Source organism: Anas platyrhynchos, chromosome 36 (assembly GCF_047663525.1).
Source record: "Anas platyrhynchos isolate ZD024472 breed Pekin duck chromosome 36, IASCAAS_PekinDuck_T2T, whole genome shotgun sequence".
Lineage (NCBI taxonomy): Eukaryota > Metazoa > Chordata > Aves > Anseriformes > Anatidae > Anas > Anas platyrhynchos.
In genome coordinates, this window is record NC_092624.1 from 3,978,879 (window position 1) to 3,993,693 (window position 14,815).

At 51.0% G+C, this 14,815-nt stretch overlaps 1 protein-coding gene and 1 long non-coding RNA gene across 2 annotated transcripts in view; both read right to left on the minus strand.

Moving 5' to 3' along the window:
* The window catches only part of LOC113845395 (uncharacterized), a 120,871-nt gene that overhangs the window by 38,888 nt on the left and 67,168 nt on the right, over positions 1-14,815 (minus strand). The gene's annotated exons all lie outside the window — the stretch shown is intronic.
* The window catches only part of LOC119715144 (uncharacterized), a 63,128-nt gene that overhangs the window by 33,523 nt on the left and 14,790 nt on the right, over positions 1-14,815 (minus strand). The window contains exon 2 of the mRNA XM_072032173.1: positions 655-990. Coding sequence (XP_071888274.1) covers positions 655-990 — 336 coding nt within the window. The remainder of the gene's footprint in view (positions 1-654; positions 991-14,815) is intronic.

Here is a 14,815-nt window from a genome sequence, read left to right on the forward strand (position 1 = left end):
CCCCACTGACAGCCAGCATCATCCCCAAGGGAGCTGTGCATATGCCCAGGACAATTCTGCCAACCTGGGCCCCCATGGACCCAGTGTCTTGTGAGGGATTAGGAATGTCATGGCAGAGCTGCACTGGGGCAGCAGCCTGGCAGCACCTTGCTGTGTTCCCTGGGGGTACAGGAGGGAATCACTCACCTGGGGGCAATGGCCTTGCTGGGGAGCTGGACGCACTGCCTGGCAGGAGAAAGGAACAGGATGAGTGTCTGCAGCATGCCCCGTACTGCCCAGACTAGGCACATATTGGTCTTGTGTCCTGCAACATCCCTGAGCACGTGTGTGTGGGACAGAGGACACACAGCCCCATAGGCACATCCCCCCACCAACAGCCAGCACCATCCCCAAGGGAGGCGCAAAAGTGCCGAAAACACACTGAGTATCCTAAACATTTCAGGGCACACGCCCTCGTCTGCTTCACAAAGTCTATCTATTGTGTAGGTGATGATGCAGGGACAGGGGCAGCCCTTGAGAGCAGCTCTCCCAAGGAGGAACCACACCAGAGCCATGCCCTGCCTGCTGCAGCACACAGCTCCAGCCTCAGCACAGCCATGTGGTGGCAAGTGCCCGTGTCCCTTCTGCCACCACCACAGTGGGGCCATGTCTCACCTGGTACAGACAGGGTCTGGGGAGCACTGAGAGCAGAGTTCCTCACCCAGTTGCTCTCGTTCCTCTGCTGGTACCCACACTTGTACGTCCCAGCACTTCTGGAGGTGATGTTCAGGACCAGAGCATAGATGACCTTGCCCTGCTGGGCTTTCAGGCTGAACTCCTCCAGCCCATACTTGCAGAAGACAACTCGTGTAGCAGGAAACTGCCAATCAATGGCACACTGAAAGAAAATTATTTCCCCCTCCTGGGCACTGGAAGCGTTGAGGTACAGGACTGGAGACTGGTTGTTACCTGGAGAGAAGGCAGAGGGATTCCCCAGGCAAGAGTTAGTGACTGCCGGGTGGCAAAACCAACTGCATGCCAAGGCTGGAGGAGTCTGCTCTCCTGGGGTTTCCAGGGGGAAATTGTGAGGGAATAATCCCCTTCTCTCTTCCCATCTCCTTCCCCAGGACACGTTCATTTTTGGGACCCACCTCCATGCACCTGAAATCCTGGAGAGCTGCAGATGTCCTGGGTGGTCAAGACAGCACCTGCAGCATGGGGCAGAGAGAGCTTTGCTTAGAGGGGCAGAGACCCGGCTCACCCCCACCTCCCTGCTCACATCCCAGTTTCTGAGTCCTGCCTGAACAGGGGACTTCCCACCCGCACATTTCTAATTGCTATTTGCTTCATCTGCACACTTGGCACCATCCCAAGCCTGGTCTGGATGCGGTTTATATTCCCGTATGAGTGCCCAGGATCTCTAAGGAATCCAGCATCCTGAACGTCTCACACAAAAGCTCCAGACAAACTTTTAGTACTGGAGAAGTGTGCCCCTTTCTCAGATCTGCATCATAGCTGGAGGAAGGAATCCCAACCCATCCTTCCCCAGACGCAACCCTGTCCTGCACTTCTGCATGCCTGCCGCGCAAAGAGGGGCAGTGACCTCCTGCCTTCCCCAAAACACCTCTGCCCTGCAGTTAAGCATGACTGTACCGCAGCCACTGTCCCCATCCTCCCCCATGCCCACCACTGGCCTGTCCTGCCCCCAGCAGCAGCCCTCTAGCCCTCAGCCCCCACACCCAGCAATACCAACTCACAGAGCACCAGCAGCAGGATCGCACAGCCAGAAGGAGACAGTCTTGCCCACGGCGCCTGCCCCAGCACCTTTTGGGGCACTGCTTTTGGGGAGCAGTGTCTGCTTCAGGTGTCTGCTTTGCTGTGAGCTGGGGGCGGTGGGACAGAGGCTTGCAGTGCAGCTGGGACCTGTGCTGTGGGCTTGCTGTGGCCGCCTGAGCCTGGCCCACACTGAGCGTCTCTCATCAGTGACGGCCATGCCTCAGCCCCTGCTACATCCGCTGCTTTTCGTGGTTTAACCCGGCCGGCAGCTAAACACCACGCAGCCGTTCGCTCACCCTCCCCCCTCCCTCTCTGGGACGGGGGAGAGAAATGGAAAGTGAAGCCCGTGAGTTGAGATAAAGACAGTTTAATAAGACAGGAAAATAATAATAACAAAATAATAATAACAATAATAACAATAATAATAATATGGTGATAATAGGGAAATAATAATAATATGTACAAACAAGTGATGCACAATGCAATTGCTCACCACTCGCTGACCGATGCCCAGCCTAACCCCGAGCAGTCCGGCCCCCTCCCCCCGGCTAGCCACCCCTATATATTGTTTAGCATGACGTCAGATGGTATGGAATACCCCTTTGGCTAGTTTGGGTCACCTGTCCGGGGTCTGTCCCCTCCCAGCTCTTACTGCACCCCCAGCCTGCCCGTTGGCAGGACAGAGCAAAAGGCTGAGATGTCCTTGGCTTAGTATAAGCACTGCTCTGCAACAATTAAAGCATCGGGGTGTTATCAGCACTCTTCTCATCCTAAGCCAAAACACAGCATTCCACCAGCTACTAGGAAGAAAATTAATTCTGTGCTAACTGAAACCAGGACATCTATCCACCCCTTATTCCATACCATTTATGTCATGCTCAGGTTACACTCTTTTCCATACATTCTAATTAGTCACCTATAGTAATCATGGTAGTGATAACATACAGTGTAATATACTAATTAACATGGTACAATTCAGTTTATGGGCTATTCTCACCCAGTATTAAATCTCCTTGAGGTACACACCGCACCTCTCCGTTCTTTTGCATCACCCACCAAGTGTATCCAGGTCCCTGAGCGAAAACAATTCCACGAATAGGTTTGCCTTTTCCTGAGGCAGGAGTAGCCCAGACTGTTTTACCTAGCATATTTTTTACATGCACTACAGGAACCTTATCCCCATCTACAGTACGTAACAGGTTTGATTGGGCAGGTCCAGCTCGGTTGGTAGATCCCCTAGTATTGACTAACCAGGTGGCCTTTGCCAAATGCGTATCCCAGTTTTTGAACGTCCCAGCGCCCATTGCTTTCAAGGTAGTCTTTAACAGGCCATTGTATCGTTCAACTTTCCCGGAGGCTGGTGCATGATAGGGGATGTGATACACCCATTCAATACCATGTTCTTTGGCCCAAGTGTCTATAAGGTTGTTTCGGAAGTGAGTCCCATTGTCTGATTCTATTCTTTCTGGGGTGCCATGTCGCCATAGGACTTGCTTTTCAAGGCCCAGGATGGTGTTCCGGGCGGTGGCATGAGGCACAGGATATGTTTCCAGCCATCCAGTGGTTGCTTCCACCATTGTAAGTACGTGGCGCTTGCCATTGCGAGTTTGAGGGAGTGTGATGTAATCAATCTGCCAGGCCTCTCCATATTTATATTTCAGCCATCGTCCTCCATACCAAAGAGGCTTTGACTGTTTGGCTTGCTTGATTGCAGCACATGTTTCACAGTCATGAATAACCTGTGCTATAGCGTCCATGGTCAGGTCCACCCCTCGATCACGAGCCCATCTGTATGTTGCGTCTCTACCTTGATGGCCTGAGGTGTCATGGGCCCATCGGGCTATAAATAATTCACCTTTATGCTGCCAATCCAGGTCCACCTGAGCTACTTCAATCTTAGCAGCCTGATCCACCTGCTGGTTGTTTTGATGTTCTTCAGTAGCCCGATTCTTGGGCACATGAGCATCTACGTGGCGTACTTTCACAGCCAGGTTCTCTACCCGAGCAGCAATATCTTGCCACAATGCAGCAGCCCAGATGGGTTTGCCCCTGCGCTGCCAGTTGTTTTGCTTCCATTGCTGTAACCATCCCCACAGGGCATTTGCTACCATCCATGAATCGGTGTAGAGATAGAGAACTGGCCATTTTTCTCGTTCAGCAATGTCTAAAGCCAGCTGAATGGCTTTCACTTCTGCAAACTGACTCGATTCACCTTCTCCCTCAGCAGCTTCTGCAACTCGTCGCGTAGGACTCCATACAGCAGCCTTCCATCTCCGATGCTTCCCCACAATACGACAGGACCCATCAGTGAACAGGGCATATTTCTTTTCATTCTCTGGCAACTGGTTGTACAGTGGGGCTTCTTCAGCACGACCCACCTCCTCCTCTGATGATATCCCAAAGTATTTGCCTTCTGGCCAGTCCATGATCACTTCCAATATTCCTGGGCGACTGGGGTTTCCTATTCGAGCCCGCTGAGTAATCAGTGCAACCCACTCGCTCCATGTAGCATCAGTTGCATGATGCGTAGAGGGGACCCTTCCCTTGAACATCCAGCCTAGTACTGGCAATCGGGGTGCTAGGAGGAGTTGCGCTTCAGTACCGACCACCTCCGAAGCAGATCGAACTCCTTCATATGCTGCCAATATCTCCTTTTCAGTTGGAGTATAGCGGGCCTCAGATCCTCTGTATCCCCGACTCCAAAACCCCAGGGGCCGACCTCGAGTTTCCCCAGGTTCTTTCTGCCAGAGGCTCCAGGTGGGGCCGTTCTCCCCGGCTGCAGTGTAGAGCACATTCTTTACATCTGGTCCTGTTCGAACTGGCCCAAGGGCTACTGCATGGACTATTTCCTGCTTGATTTGTTCAAAGGCTTGTCGTTGTTCAGGGCCCCACTCAAACTCATTCTTCTTACGGGTTACTTGGTAGAGTGGGTTTACAATCAGACTGTAATTTGGGATGTGCATTCTCCAAAACCCCACAACACCTAGGAAAGTCTGTGTTTCTTTTTTGTTAGTTGGTGGAGACATAGCTGTTATTTTGTTGATCACATCCATTGGGATTTGACGACGTCCATCTTGCCATTTTATTCCTAAAAACTGGATCTCTCGTGCAGGTCCTTTGACTTTATTTTGTTTTATGGCAAAACCGGCTTTCAGAAGGATTTGGACTATCTTCTTCCCTTTCTCGAAAACTTCCTCTGCTGTGTCACCCCACACAATAATGTCATCGATGTACTGCAGGTGTTCAGGAGCTTCCCCCTGCTCTAGCGCAGACTGGATCAGCCCATGGCAAATGGTAGGGCTGTGTTTCCACCCCTGGGGCAGCCGATTCCAAGTATATTGGACTCCCCTCCAAGTGAAGGCAAATTGTGGCCTGCACTCTGCTGCTAGAGGGATGGAGAAAAATGCATTAGCGATATCAATTGTGGCGTACCACTTGGCTGCCTTCGATTCAAGTTCATACTGAAGTTCCAGCATGTCCGGCACTGCAGCACTCAGTGCTGGCGTCACTTCGTTCAGGCCGCGATAGTCCACTGTTAGTCTCCACTCGCCATTAGACTTTCTCACTGGCCATATGGGACTATTGAAAGGTGAATGGGTCTTGCTGATCACTCCTTGGCTCTCCAATTGACGAATTAGCTTATGGATGGGGATCAGGGAGTCTCGGTTAGTGCGATATTGCCGCCGGTGCACAGTTGTGGTAGCGATTGGCACTTGCTGTTCTTCGACCCTCAGCAACCCCACAACAGAGGGGTCCTCTGAGAGACCAGGCAAGGTAGATAATTGTTTAATGCCCTCTGTCTCTAAGGCAGCTATACCAAAAGCCCACCGGAACCCTTTTGGGTCCTTGCAATATCCTCTTCTAAGATAGTCTATGCCAAGGATACATGGAGCATCCGGGCCAGTCACAATGCGGTGCTTTTCCCACTCATTCCCAGTCAGACTCACTTCAGCCTCCAATACAGTCAACTGCTGAGATCCTCCTGTCACTCCACAAATATAGATGGGCTCTGGTCCTTTATAGCTCGATGGCATTATAGTACATTGTGCACCGGTGTCTACTAAAGCCTTATACTTCTGTGCGCGTGATGTGCCAGGCCATCGAATCCACACAGTCCAATAAACTCGATTGTCCCTTTCCTCCCCCTGGCTGGAGGCAGGGCCCCCCTAATCCTGGTCAGAATCTTCTTCGTTTCTGTGTTTGAAGGACTGTCTGCTGGAAGTTGGAGCAGCAAACTTTTCGGAGAATCCCTTTTTCCTGATTGTTTTCTTTTGCAACTCACGTACCCGTGCCTCTAGGGTCGCGGTAGATTTTCCATCCCATTTTCTCATGTTCTCTCCATGGTCTCGTAAGTAAAACCACAGGGTGGCACGGGGTGAGTACCCACCATATCGTCTTCCTTGTGTGGGTGAACGCCTACCCCTGACAGCTGAGACACTGCTTTGTACAGGTGCGGAGGAGAATAATCTCTCTTCAAGTTGGTGAAACTTTTCAGAAAGTGTTTTCTCCCAGGTGTTCTCTTTTGGTCGGTGGACACTGGTTGGTTCAGGTGGGGAGGACAATAGATTCTCTTCAAGTTGGTGAACCTTTTCAGAAAGTTTCTCCACAGCTGAGACGCAGGCCTGTAAGGAAGAGGAGAGACTTTCTTCGTACTGCCGGAGTTGTTTAGCCGCTTCATCTACTGTGGGTTCCTCATCCTCTTTCCAGGCCATTATTGCCAATGAGCTGGCATATGATGATGGTGCACTCCGTACAAACTTCCGCCACATGGGTCGTGTACACTTGACTTCATCTGGATCTTTGGATGTTTGTCTCTGGTCTGGATCCTCATAAATCACTTCCCGTACGGCTAATTCCCTCAGGTACTGGATTCCCTTCTCCATAGTGGTCCACTTGCCTGGTAGACATAAAAGTTCTTCCTTGAAGGGATACCTTTCCCTCACAGCTGAGAGGAGACGCCTCCAGAGGCTGGTGGATTGTGCTCCATCTGCAATTGCTTTGTCAATGCCGGCGTCTCGAGCAAGGGATCCCAGCCGCTTGGCTTCCCTGCCGTCTAATTCCACACAATTGGCTCCAGAGTCCCAGCACCGGAGCAGCCAGGTGACAAGCTGCTCACCTATACAGCGACCAAAATCTTTTCGCACATCTCGTAGCTCGCGCTCGTTTAGGCTTCGGGTAGTTACTGTTGCTTTTTCGGCATCCTCATCTTCCTCCTCCTGAATCCTTGATGGCCCAGCGTCGTCGTCATCTTCGTCATCTCTATACCTAGTTTTGGCAGAAGCCTTACCTGGGTTGGCAGAAGACTCTCTGCGTTCTAAACGACCTGAATCTCTATACCATTTTTTCACCTTCTCTACAGGGGCAGCTTGCACTGCTACTGCTCGTTTCTCTGACTTTGTTACAGAGTCTGCTACAGGGGTTGGAATACCCTCTGCAGGGTCAGCTTGCACTGCTACTGCTCGTTTCTCTGACCCCGTTACAGGGATTGGAATACCCTCTGCAGGGTCAACTTGCACTGCTACAGCTCGTTTCTCTGACACGGCCACAGGAGCTGGAGTGGCTGCAGGAGCTGGAGCAGTTGCAGGAACTGGAGCTGGAGCGGCTTCAGGAGCTGGAGCTGGAGCAGTTGCAGGAGCTGGAGCTGGAGCGGCTTCAGGAGCTGGAGCTGGAGCGGCTTCAGGAGCTGGGGCTGGAGCGGCTGCAGGAACTGGAGCTGGAGCGGCTGCAGGAGCTGGAGCTGGAGCGGCTTCAGGAGCTGGAGCTGGAGCGGCTGCAGGAGCTGGGACTGGAGCGGCTGCAGGAGCTGGAGCGGCTGCAGGAGCTGGGACTGGAGCGGCTGCAGGAGCTGGAACTGGAGTGGCTGCAGGAGCTGGGACTGGAGCGGCTGCAGGAGCTGGAGCGGCTGCAGGAGCTGGGACTGGAGCAGCTGCAGGAGCTGGGACTGGAGCGGCTGCAGGAGCTGGGACTGGAGCAGCTGCAGGAGCTGGAGCTGGAGCTGGAGCAGCTGCAGGAACCGGATCTGGAGTGGCTGCAGGAGCTGGGGCTGGAGCGGCTGCAGAATCCACCGTAGGGGTCACAGTGGCCGTTGGATCTGTCACAGGGCTTGGAGTGGCCGCAGGGTCTGTCACTAAGTTGATAGCAGTATCAATGGCAGCTCGATAGGCATGAGCCAGGCCCCAGCACGTTACAATGATTTGTGTTACTTTGGAACTGCCAGAATCATGACACCTTTTTTTCAAGCATTCTGCCAGTTTTTGAGGATTTTGCCATTGTTCAGGGGTGAATTTCCAACACACTGGGGGTGCCAACTGCTCTAGATGCCTGCCCATATCTGCCCATACTCCCTGCCACCCACAACTATCCTGCCTCCGGGCAGATCTCCAGATGAGCTCCCCAAGTAGTTGTTTAACTTTAAGCAGAATCTGAAGTGCATTCATGAGGCAGAACAACAAGACTATGGTACTCTGAGTATTCCAGAAATATTCAATATCTTGGAGAGCTATTTTGACAAGCTCAGGGGATAAGAGAGTGGTGATGGAGGAAGGCAGAGTGATCCAGGAGGATACAGGGGGGGTGAAGGAGAAAGGGAGAGTAAGCAAGTAAGGAAAAATATCCTCCCCTTTCCCCTCCACAGATTGACTCCCTAATGAAAAAAAACAATAGGTATAATTGCTAATAGTTTCCAAGATACAGTTTCCAAAGTACAGAGTCGACGATGTTACTGAATACAAATAACAAGTTAGAGTCATGACCACATATTTCATCGTCTCATAAGCCATTGCTACAACACACAGTACCATAATGATCTGAAACCAGGGCCCGGAGAGGATAAACAACACGACAGAGAGCAAATACGGAAAATAATGTACTATAATACTCAATTTGGAAAACAGGCGCAGCAGAGTTGAGATTAAAGCAATCAGCATTATGACAAGTGACTATTAAGCAGGTCTAATCCTTACACCAATTTTAGTTTAACACACTCTGGTCAGATCTGCCGTTATCTCAACCTTTCGGGCCCCACGTTGGGCGCCAAAAGGACTGTCGTGGTTTAACCCGGCCGGCAGCTAAACACCACGCAGCCGTTCGCTCACCCTCCCCCCTCCCTCTCTGGGACGGGGGAGAGAAATGGAAAGTGAAGCCCGTGAGTTGAGATAAAGACAGTTTAATAAGACAGGAAAATAATAATAACAAAATAATAATAACAATAATAACAATAATAATAATATGGTGATAATAGGGAAATAATAATAATATGTACAAACAAGTGATGCACAATGCAATTGCTCACCACTCGCTGACCGATGCCCAGCCTAACCCCGAGCAGTCCGGCCCCCTCCCCCCGGCTAGCCACCCCTATATATTGTTTAGCATGACGTCAGATGGTATGGAATACCCCTTTGGCTAGTTTGGGTCACCTGTCCGGGGTCTGTCCCCTCCCAGCTCTTACTGCACCCCCAGCCTGCCCGTTGGCAGGACAGAGCAAAAGGCTGAGATGTCCTTGGCTTAGTATAAGCACTGCTCTGCAACAATTAAAGCATCGGGGTGTTATCAGCACTCTTCTCATCCTAAGCCAAAACACAGCATTCCACCAGCTACTAGGAAGAAAATTAATTCTGTGCTAACTGAAACCAGGACAGTTGAGGACCCGCTGTTATTTTTGTCCTCTCGCATACTGCAGCACGCTCTGTTTTTCTGTTTTTTCCTGTGTCTCAGGGGCAGCATCTTCCTTGCAAAGCCCTCCTGCCTTTTGTCCCCATGTTCTTTGCCTTCTTCTGACCAGGTCACTCCGCTTTTCTTCAATCTCCATACAAATAGTTGTGCCAGGGGCATCCTGCACCAAGGTCAAAGTGACTTCAGAGCTCTGGGGCAGTTGCCAAGGCTGTGGGAAGATCTCTCCTTCATCCCATTGATGAATGTTGGTGAATCAGCTTATGAAGAACTCTCAGGGAGTCTCAGCTGTGGGGCATACTGCTGCCACTACTGCACTGTGGGAGCCATCTGCACCCACTGGTCTTCAACTCTCTTGGGCATGACTGCCCATCACTATTCTGTTTTCATTTGGAGGATCATGGGCTTCTAATCCTCAAGAGCCCCACTCCAGAAGTCCAGAGGATGACCTTGGCTTTCTCCTGGTCTTTCCTGCCAGAGGCTCCCGGCCAGGCCTTGTTCGATGCCTGCAGTGCAGCACCAGAGGCACAGCTGGGCCTGTACACATGGGCCCAAGGGCTCCCACCACCGCCTTTTGGACATCCACTTCATCTCTTCCCACTTCACAGAATCACAGATTTACAGAATTTCTAGGTTGGAAGAGACCTCAAGATCATCGAGTCCAACCTCTGACCTAACACTAACAGTCCCCACTAAACCATATCCCTATGCTCTACATCTAAACGTTTTTTAAAGACTTCCAGGGTTGGTGACTTCTCCACTTCCCTGGGCAGCCTGTTCCAATGTCTAACAACCCTTTTGGTAAAGAAGTTCTTCCTAAGATCCAACCTAAAACTCCCTTGGTGCAACTTAAGTCCATTCCCCCCCAGGCACGCAGGAGAACAGACCAACCCCCACCTCGCTACAGCCTCCTTTAAGGTACCTGTAGAGAGTGATAAGATCGCCCCTGAACTCTCTCGAGCACCCCCATGTCCTTCTTGTAGCAAGGGGCCCAAAACTGAACACAGTACTCAAGGTGCGGCCTCACCAGAGCCGAGTACAGGGGGACGATCACCTCCCTAGCCCTGCTGGTCACACTGTTTCTTAGACAAGCCAGGATGCCGTTGGCCTTCTTGGCCACCTGAGCACACTGCTACCTCATATTCAGCCGACTGTCCACCATCACTCCCAGGTCCTTCTCTGCCTGGCAGCTCTCCAACCACTCATCTCCCAGCCTGTAGCTCTGCTTGGGGTTATTGCACCCCAGGTGCCGGACCCGGCACTTGGCCTTGCTGAACTTCATGCAGTTGACCTCAGCCCATTGGTGCAGCCTATCCAGATCCTCCTGCAGAGCCTTCCTTCCCTCAAGCAGATAACTTTGTGTCATCTGCAAACTTACTGAGGGTGCACTCAATCCCCTCATCCAGATCATCGATAAAGATATTAAAGAGGACTGGCCCCAGTACTGAGCCCTGGGGGACGCCACTAGTGACCGGCCTCCAACTGGATTTGACTCCATTTACCACAGCTCTTTGGGCCCGGCTATCCAGCCAGTTTCTAACCCAAGGAAACGTACGCCAGTCCAAGCCATGAGCAGCCAGTTTCTTGAGGAGAATGTTGTGGGGAATAGTGTCAAAAGCCTTACTGAAGTCAAGGTAGACCACATCCACAGCCTTTCCCTCATCCAACAAGCGCGTCACTTTGTCATAGAAGGAGATCAGGTTCGTCAAGCAGGACCTACTTTTCATAAACCCATGCTGACTGGGCCTGAACACCTGCTTGCTCTTTAAGTGCCGTGTGATGACACTCAAGATAATCTGCTCCATGAGTTTCCCTGGCACTGAGGTCAAAATGACAGGCCTATACTTCCCTGGGTCTGCCCTCCAGCCCTTCTTGTAGATGGGCGTCATGTTTGCTAGCCACCAGTCAACTGGGACCTACTCTGATAGCCAGGACTGTTGATAAATGATGGTAAGAGGCTTGACCATCTCCTCCGCCAGTTCTCTCAGTACCCTTGGGTGGATCCCATCCAGCCCCATTGACTTGCGCACATCCAAGTGCTTTACCAGCCATTCAATGTCACCAACCATTTCTTTGTGGATAGAGAGGTCCACATCCTGCTTCCCATCCCCTTCCACCAGCTCAGGGGACTGGATATCCAGAGAACAACCGGTATTGCCACTAAAGACTGAGGCGAAGGAGGCATTCAACACCTCTGCCTTTTCCTCATCTCTTGTAACTGTTTCTCCCCGCATCCAGTAAAGGCTGGAGGTTCTCCTTAGTCCTCCTTTTTGTGTTTGTATTTATAAAAACATTTTGTATTTATACAAAAATCTTTTTGTATTTATAAAAACATTTTATGTTATCTTTAACGGCAGTAGCCAGATTGAGCTCCAGATGAGCTTTGGCCTTTCTAATTTTGTCCCTGCACAGCCTTGCAACATCCTTATAGTCCTCCCTAGTGGCCTTCCCTCTTTTCCAAAGATTATAATCCCTCTTTTTTTCTCCTAAACTCAAGCCACAGTTCTCTGTTCAGCCAGGCTGGTCTTCTTCCCCGCCGGCTCGTCTTTGGGCACGTGGGGACAGACCGTTCCTGCGCCATTAAGATTTCCCTCTTGAAGAGTGCCCAGCCGTCTTGGACTCCTCTGCCCTTCAGAACCACCTCCCAAGGGACTCTACCAACCAGTGTCCTCAGCAGCTCAAAGTCAGCCCTCCGGAAGTCCAATACAGCGGTTTTACTGGTCCCCTTCCTGGCCTCGCCAAGAATAGCGAACTCCACCATTTCGTGGTCACTCTGCCCAAGACAGCTCCCGACAATCACATCCTCCACCAGTCCTTCTCTGTTTGTGAAGAGAAGGTCTAGCGGGGCGCCACCCCTAGTAGGTTAACTAACCAGCTGTGTCAAGAAGCTATGTTCCACGCTCTCCAGAAACCTCCTAGACTGCTTTCTCTGGGCTGTGTTGTGCCTCCAGGATATGTCAGGGAAGTTGAAGTCCCCAACGAGAACAAGCGCAGACGGTTTTGCAAGTTCTGTCAGCTGCCTGTAGAACTCCTCATGCGTCTCTTCATCCTGGTTCGGCGGTCTATAACAGACCCCAAAGAGACTTCAAAGTGCTCTGTCACAGTACTCGATAGGGAGGGCTCAGAAGCTCACTACAACCTGCACTATGCCTTCTCCAGAAACCCACAAGGTGTAGGAAAACTTGTAGTTCTTTCTTGTTAGCTGGTGGGCACACAGTTGTTACCTACTGACCTCACCCACTGGTGTATAGCAACATCCACCTTGCCATTTTACACCCAAGTTTCACATTTCCTGTGAAGGTCCCTTGACCTTACTCTGGTCAATGACAAAACCAGCCTTCAGGAGAATTTAGATGATTTACATCCCTTTCTCAAGAATTCCTCTGCTTTGCTGCCCCATGTGAGGCTGCCATCAATGCACTGCAGGTACTCAGGAGCTTCACCTTGTTCTACAGCCATCTGCATTACTCCATGGCAAATGGCAGGGCTGTGTTTGCACCTCTGACACCGTCCATTGCAAGTGTACTGGACGCCCCTGCAAGGGAAAGCAATCTGTGGCCTGCACTCTACAGCTGTATTGGGGTTGCATGGCAAGGGTTTGGTAGCAGGGGTCTGCAGTGGTGGCCTTGTTGAGAAGCCCAGAAGCTGTCCCCTATTTGAAAAGGGCCAGTGTCAGACACAAAAGGGACCTGCTGCAGGCCAAAGACGAGCCAAAAAATGATGTTGATTGTACCTCTGTGAGAGCATATTTAAGGAGGGAAGAAAACCTGCTGCACAACTACAGGTGGCAGAGGGAAGAATGAGAACCAGCCCTGCAGGCACCAAGGTCAGTGAAGAAGGAGGGTCGGACGTGCTCCAGGCATGCAGCACAAGTTCCCCTGCGGCCTGTGGAGAGGCCCCTGTTGGAGCAGGCTGTCCCTCTGCACCCATGGGTCCCACATGGAGCAGATCTCCATGCTGCAGCCCATGGAGGAGTCCCCGGTGGAGCAGGTGGTTTTGTCCTGGAGGAGGCTGCGGCCCATGGAAAGGCCCCACAGGAACAGGCCCCAGGCCGGAGCTGCAGCCCGTGAAAAGGCGCCCACGCAGAACCAGGTTGTCTGGTGTCGTGTTAAGGGGTGTAGCCGATTAACCGTTATGGGTCCAGTTGGATTCATGGTACTGAACTATCACAATCACAGATTCACCAATACCGCATTAACTATTAGGCGCCTGGTTGGATTCAGAGCACTGAACAACCATGGTCACGGATTCACCTAAAACCTATAACCACCCTTAGTGTAGTTGTGTTTAAAAAAAAAATTGTGTAGTTTTGTTTAAAAAAAATTTACAACTTATTCAATGGATAGAGGTAAGGAAACAGCGCTGGGTGCACCGGGAGACTCTGCTCCACCAAGATGCACACAAGTTACATCAGACGGCTGGATTTTATGCTCCTGGGCTCCTACATACTCACTATTACTTTGAGAAGAGGCAGGGTTATTATAATTAGATCCCAGAATCTGAACCCTCTTACTGGTGCATGCGTATCAGTCTCCGGTGGTCCTTCTGGGGGTCTCTCGTGCCAAAGGCTCGTAGTCTTTCTCCCGGGCTTTTTTTCTTGTCCTTCTCCTTTGTCCATCTTGTCCAGATGTCATCCCCTGCAAGCTTTGTCTTTGAGTCGTCCTTCAGCTTTCCCCTTCTCCTTAATCTCTTGGCCAGATACCAGAGACTTGCGTAGTGTCCCATGCAATGGGCAGAAGAGGTAGCAGTTATTCTGAAACCCCTTTTTTCTCTTATCCCCCATTGACACAAATTGCTGGAACATTCTTTTGCAAGATACAAGAACTATATGCATTAACCACGCTGTTTTTCTTAGACTTGGGTTATACAAGGGTATGAAAGACAGAAGGTCACATTTCTTCATATCATGTGGCCCTAGGATTGTTCCATATTGACATGAATCAGATGAACACATTTCACACTATCATGGGTAGGAACAATGCATTCAAGTGCGATTTATTACAGCAGCAGGTACACAGGTTCTTTGGATTGCCCGCCATAGTTACTGTCTGCAAAAGCAAGCTAGCATGCACGAAATACAAAGGTGACACAGGTGACACAGGTGACACAGGTGTGCAGCCTGGAAATGCGTTAAAAGGCACAAAGACTCTATAGAGATTACAAAGTTTCCGTGGAGACACACAGTATAGCCACGTGTTCAAATCTCCCAATGGGGGAGAGGGTGGAAGAGAAGCTCAGCCCATCAACTGATCCCAGGAGTCAGGAGGTCCTCAGGAAGGTGTATTCCCTCAGGGTGGTATCTCCCCTTATAGTGGTGTCTTCCCCAACATCCCCTCTCTCTTAGGCCAATTTATATTATTTTCTATCTTTTAGGTGGAGCTTGAGTGAC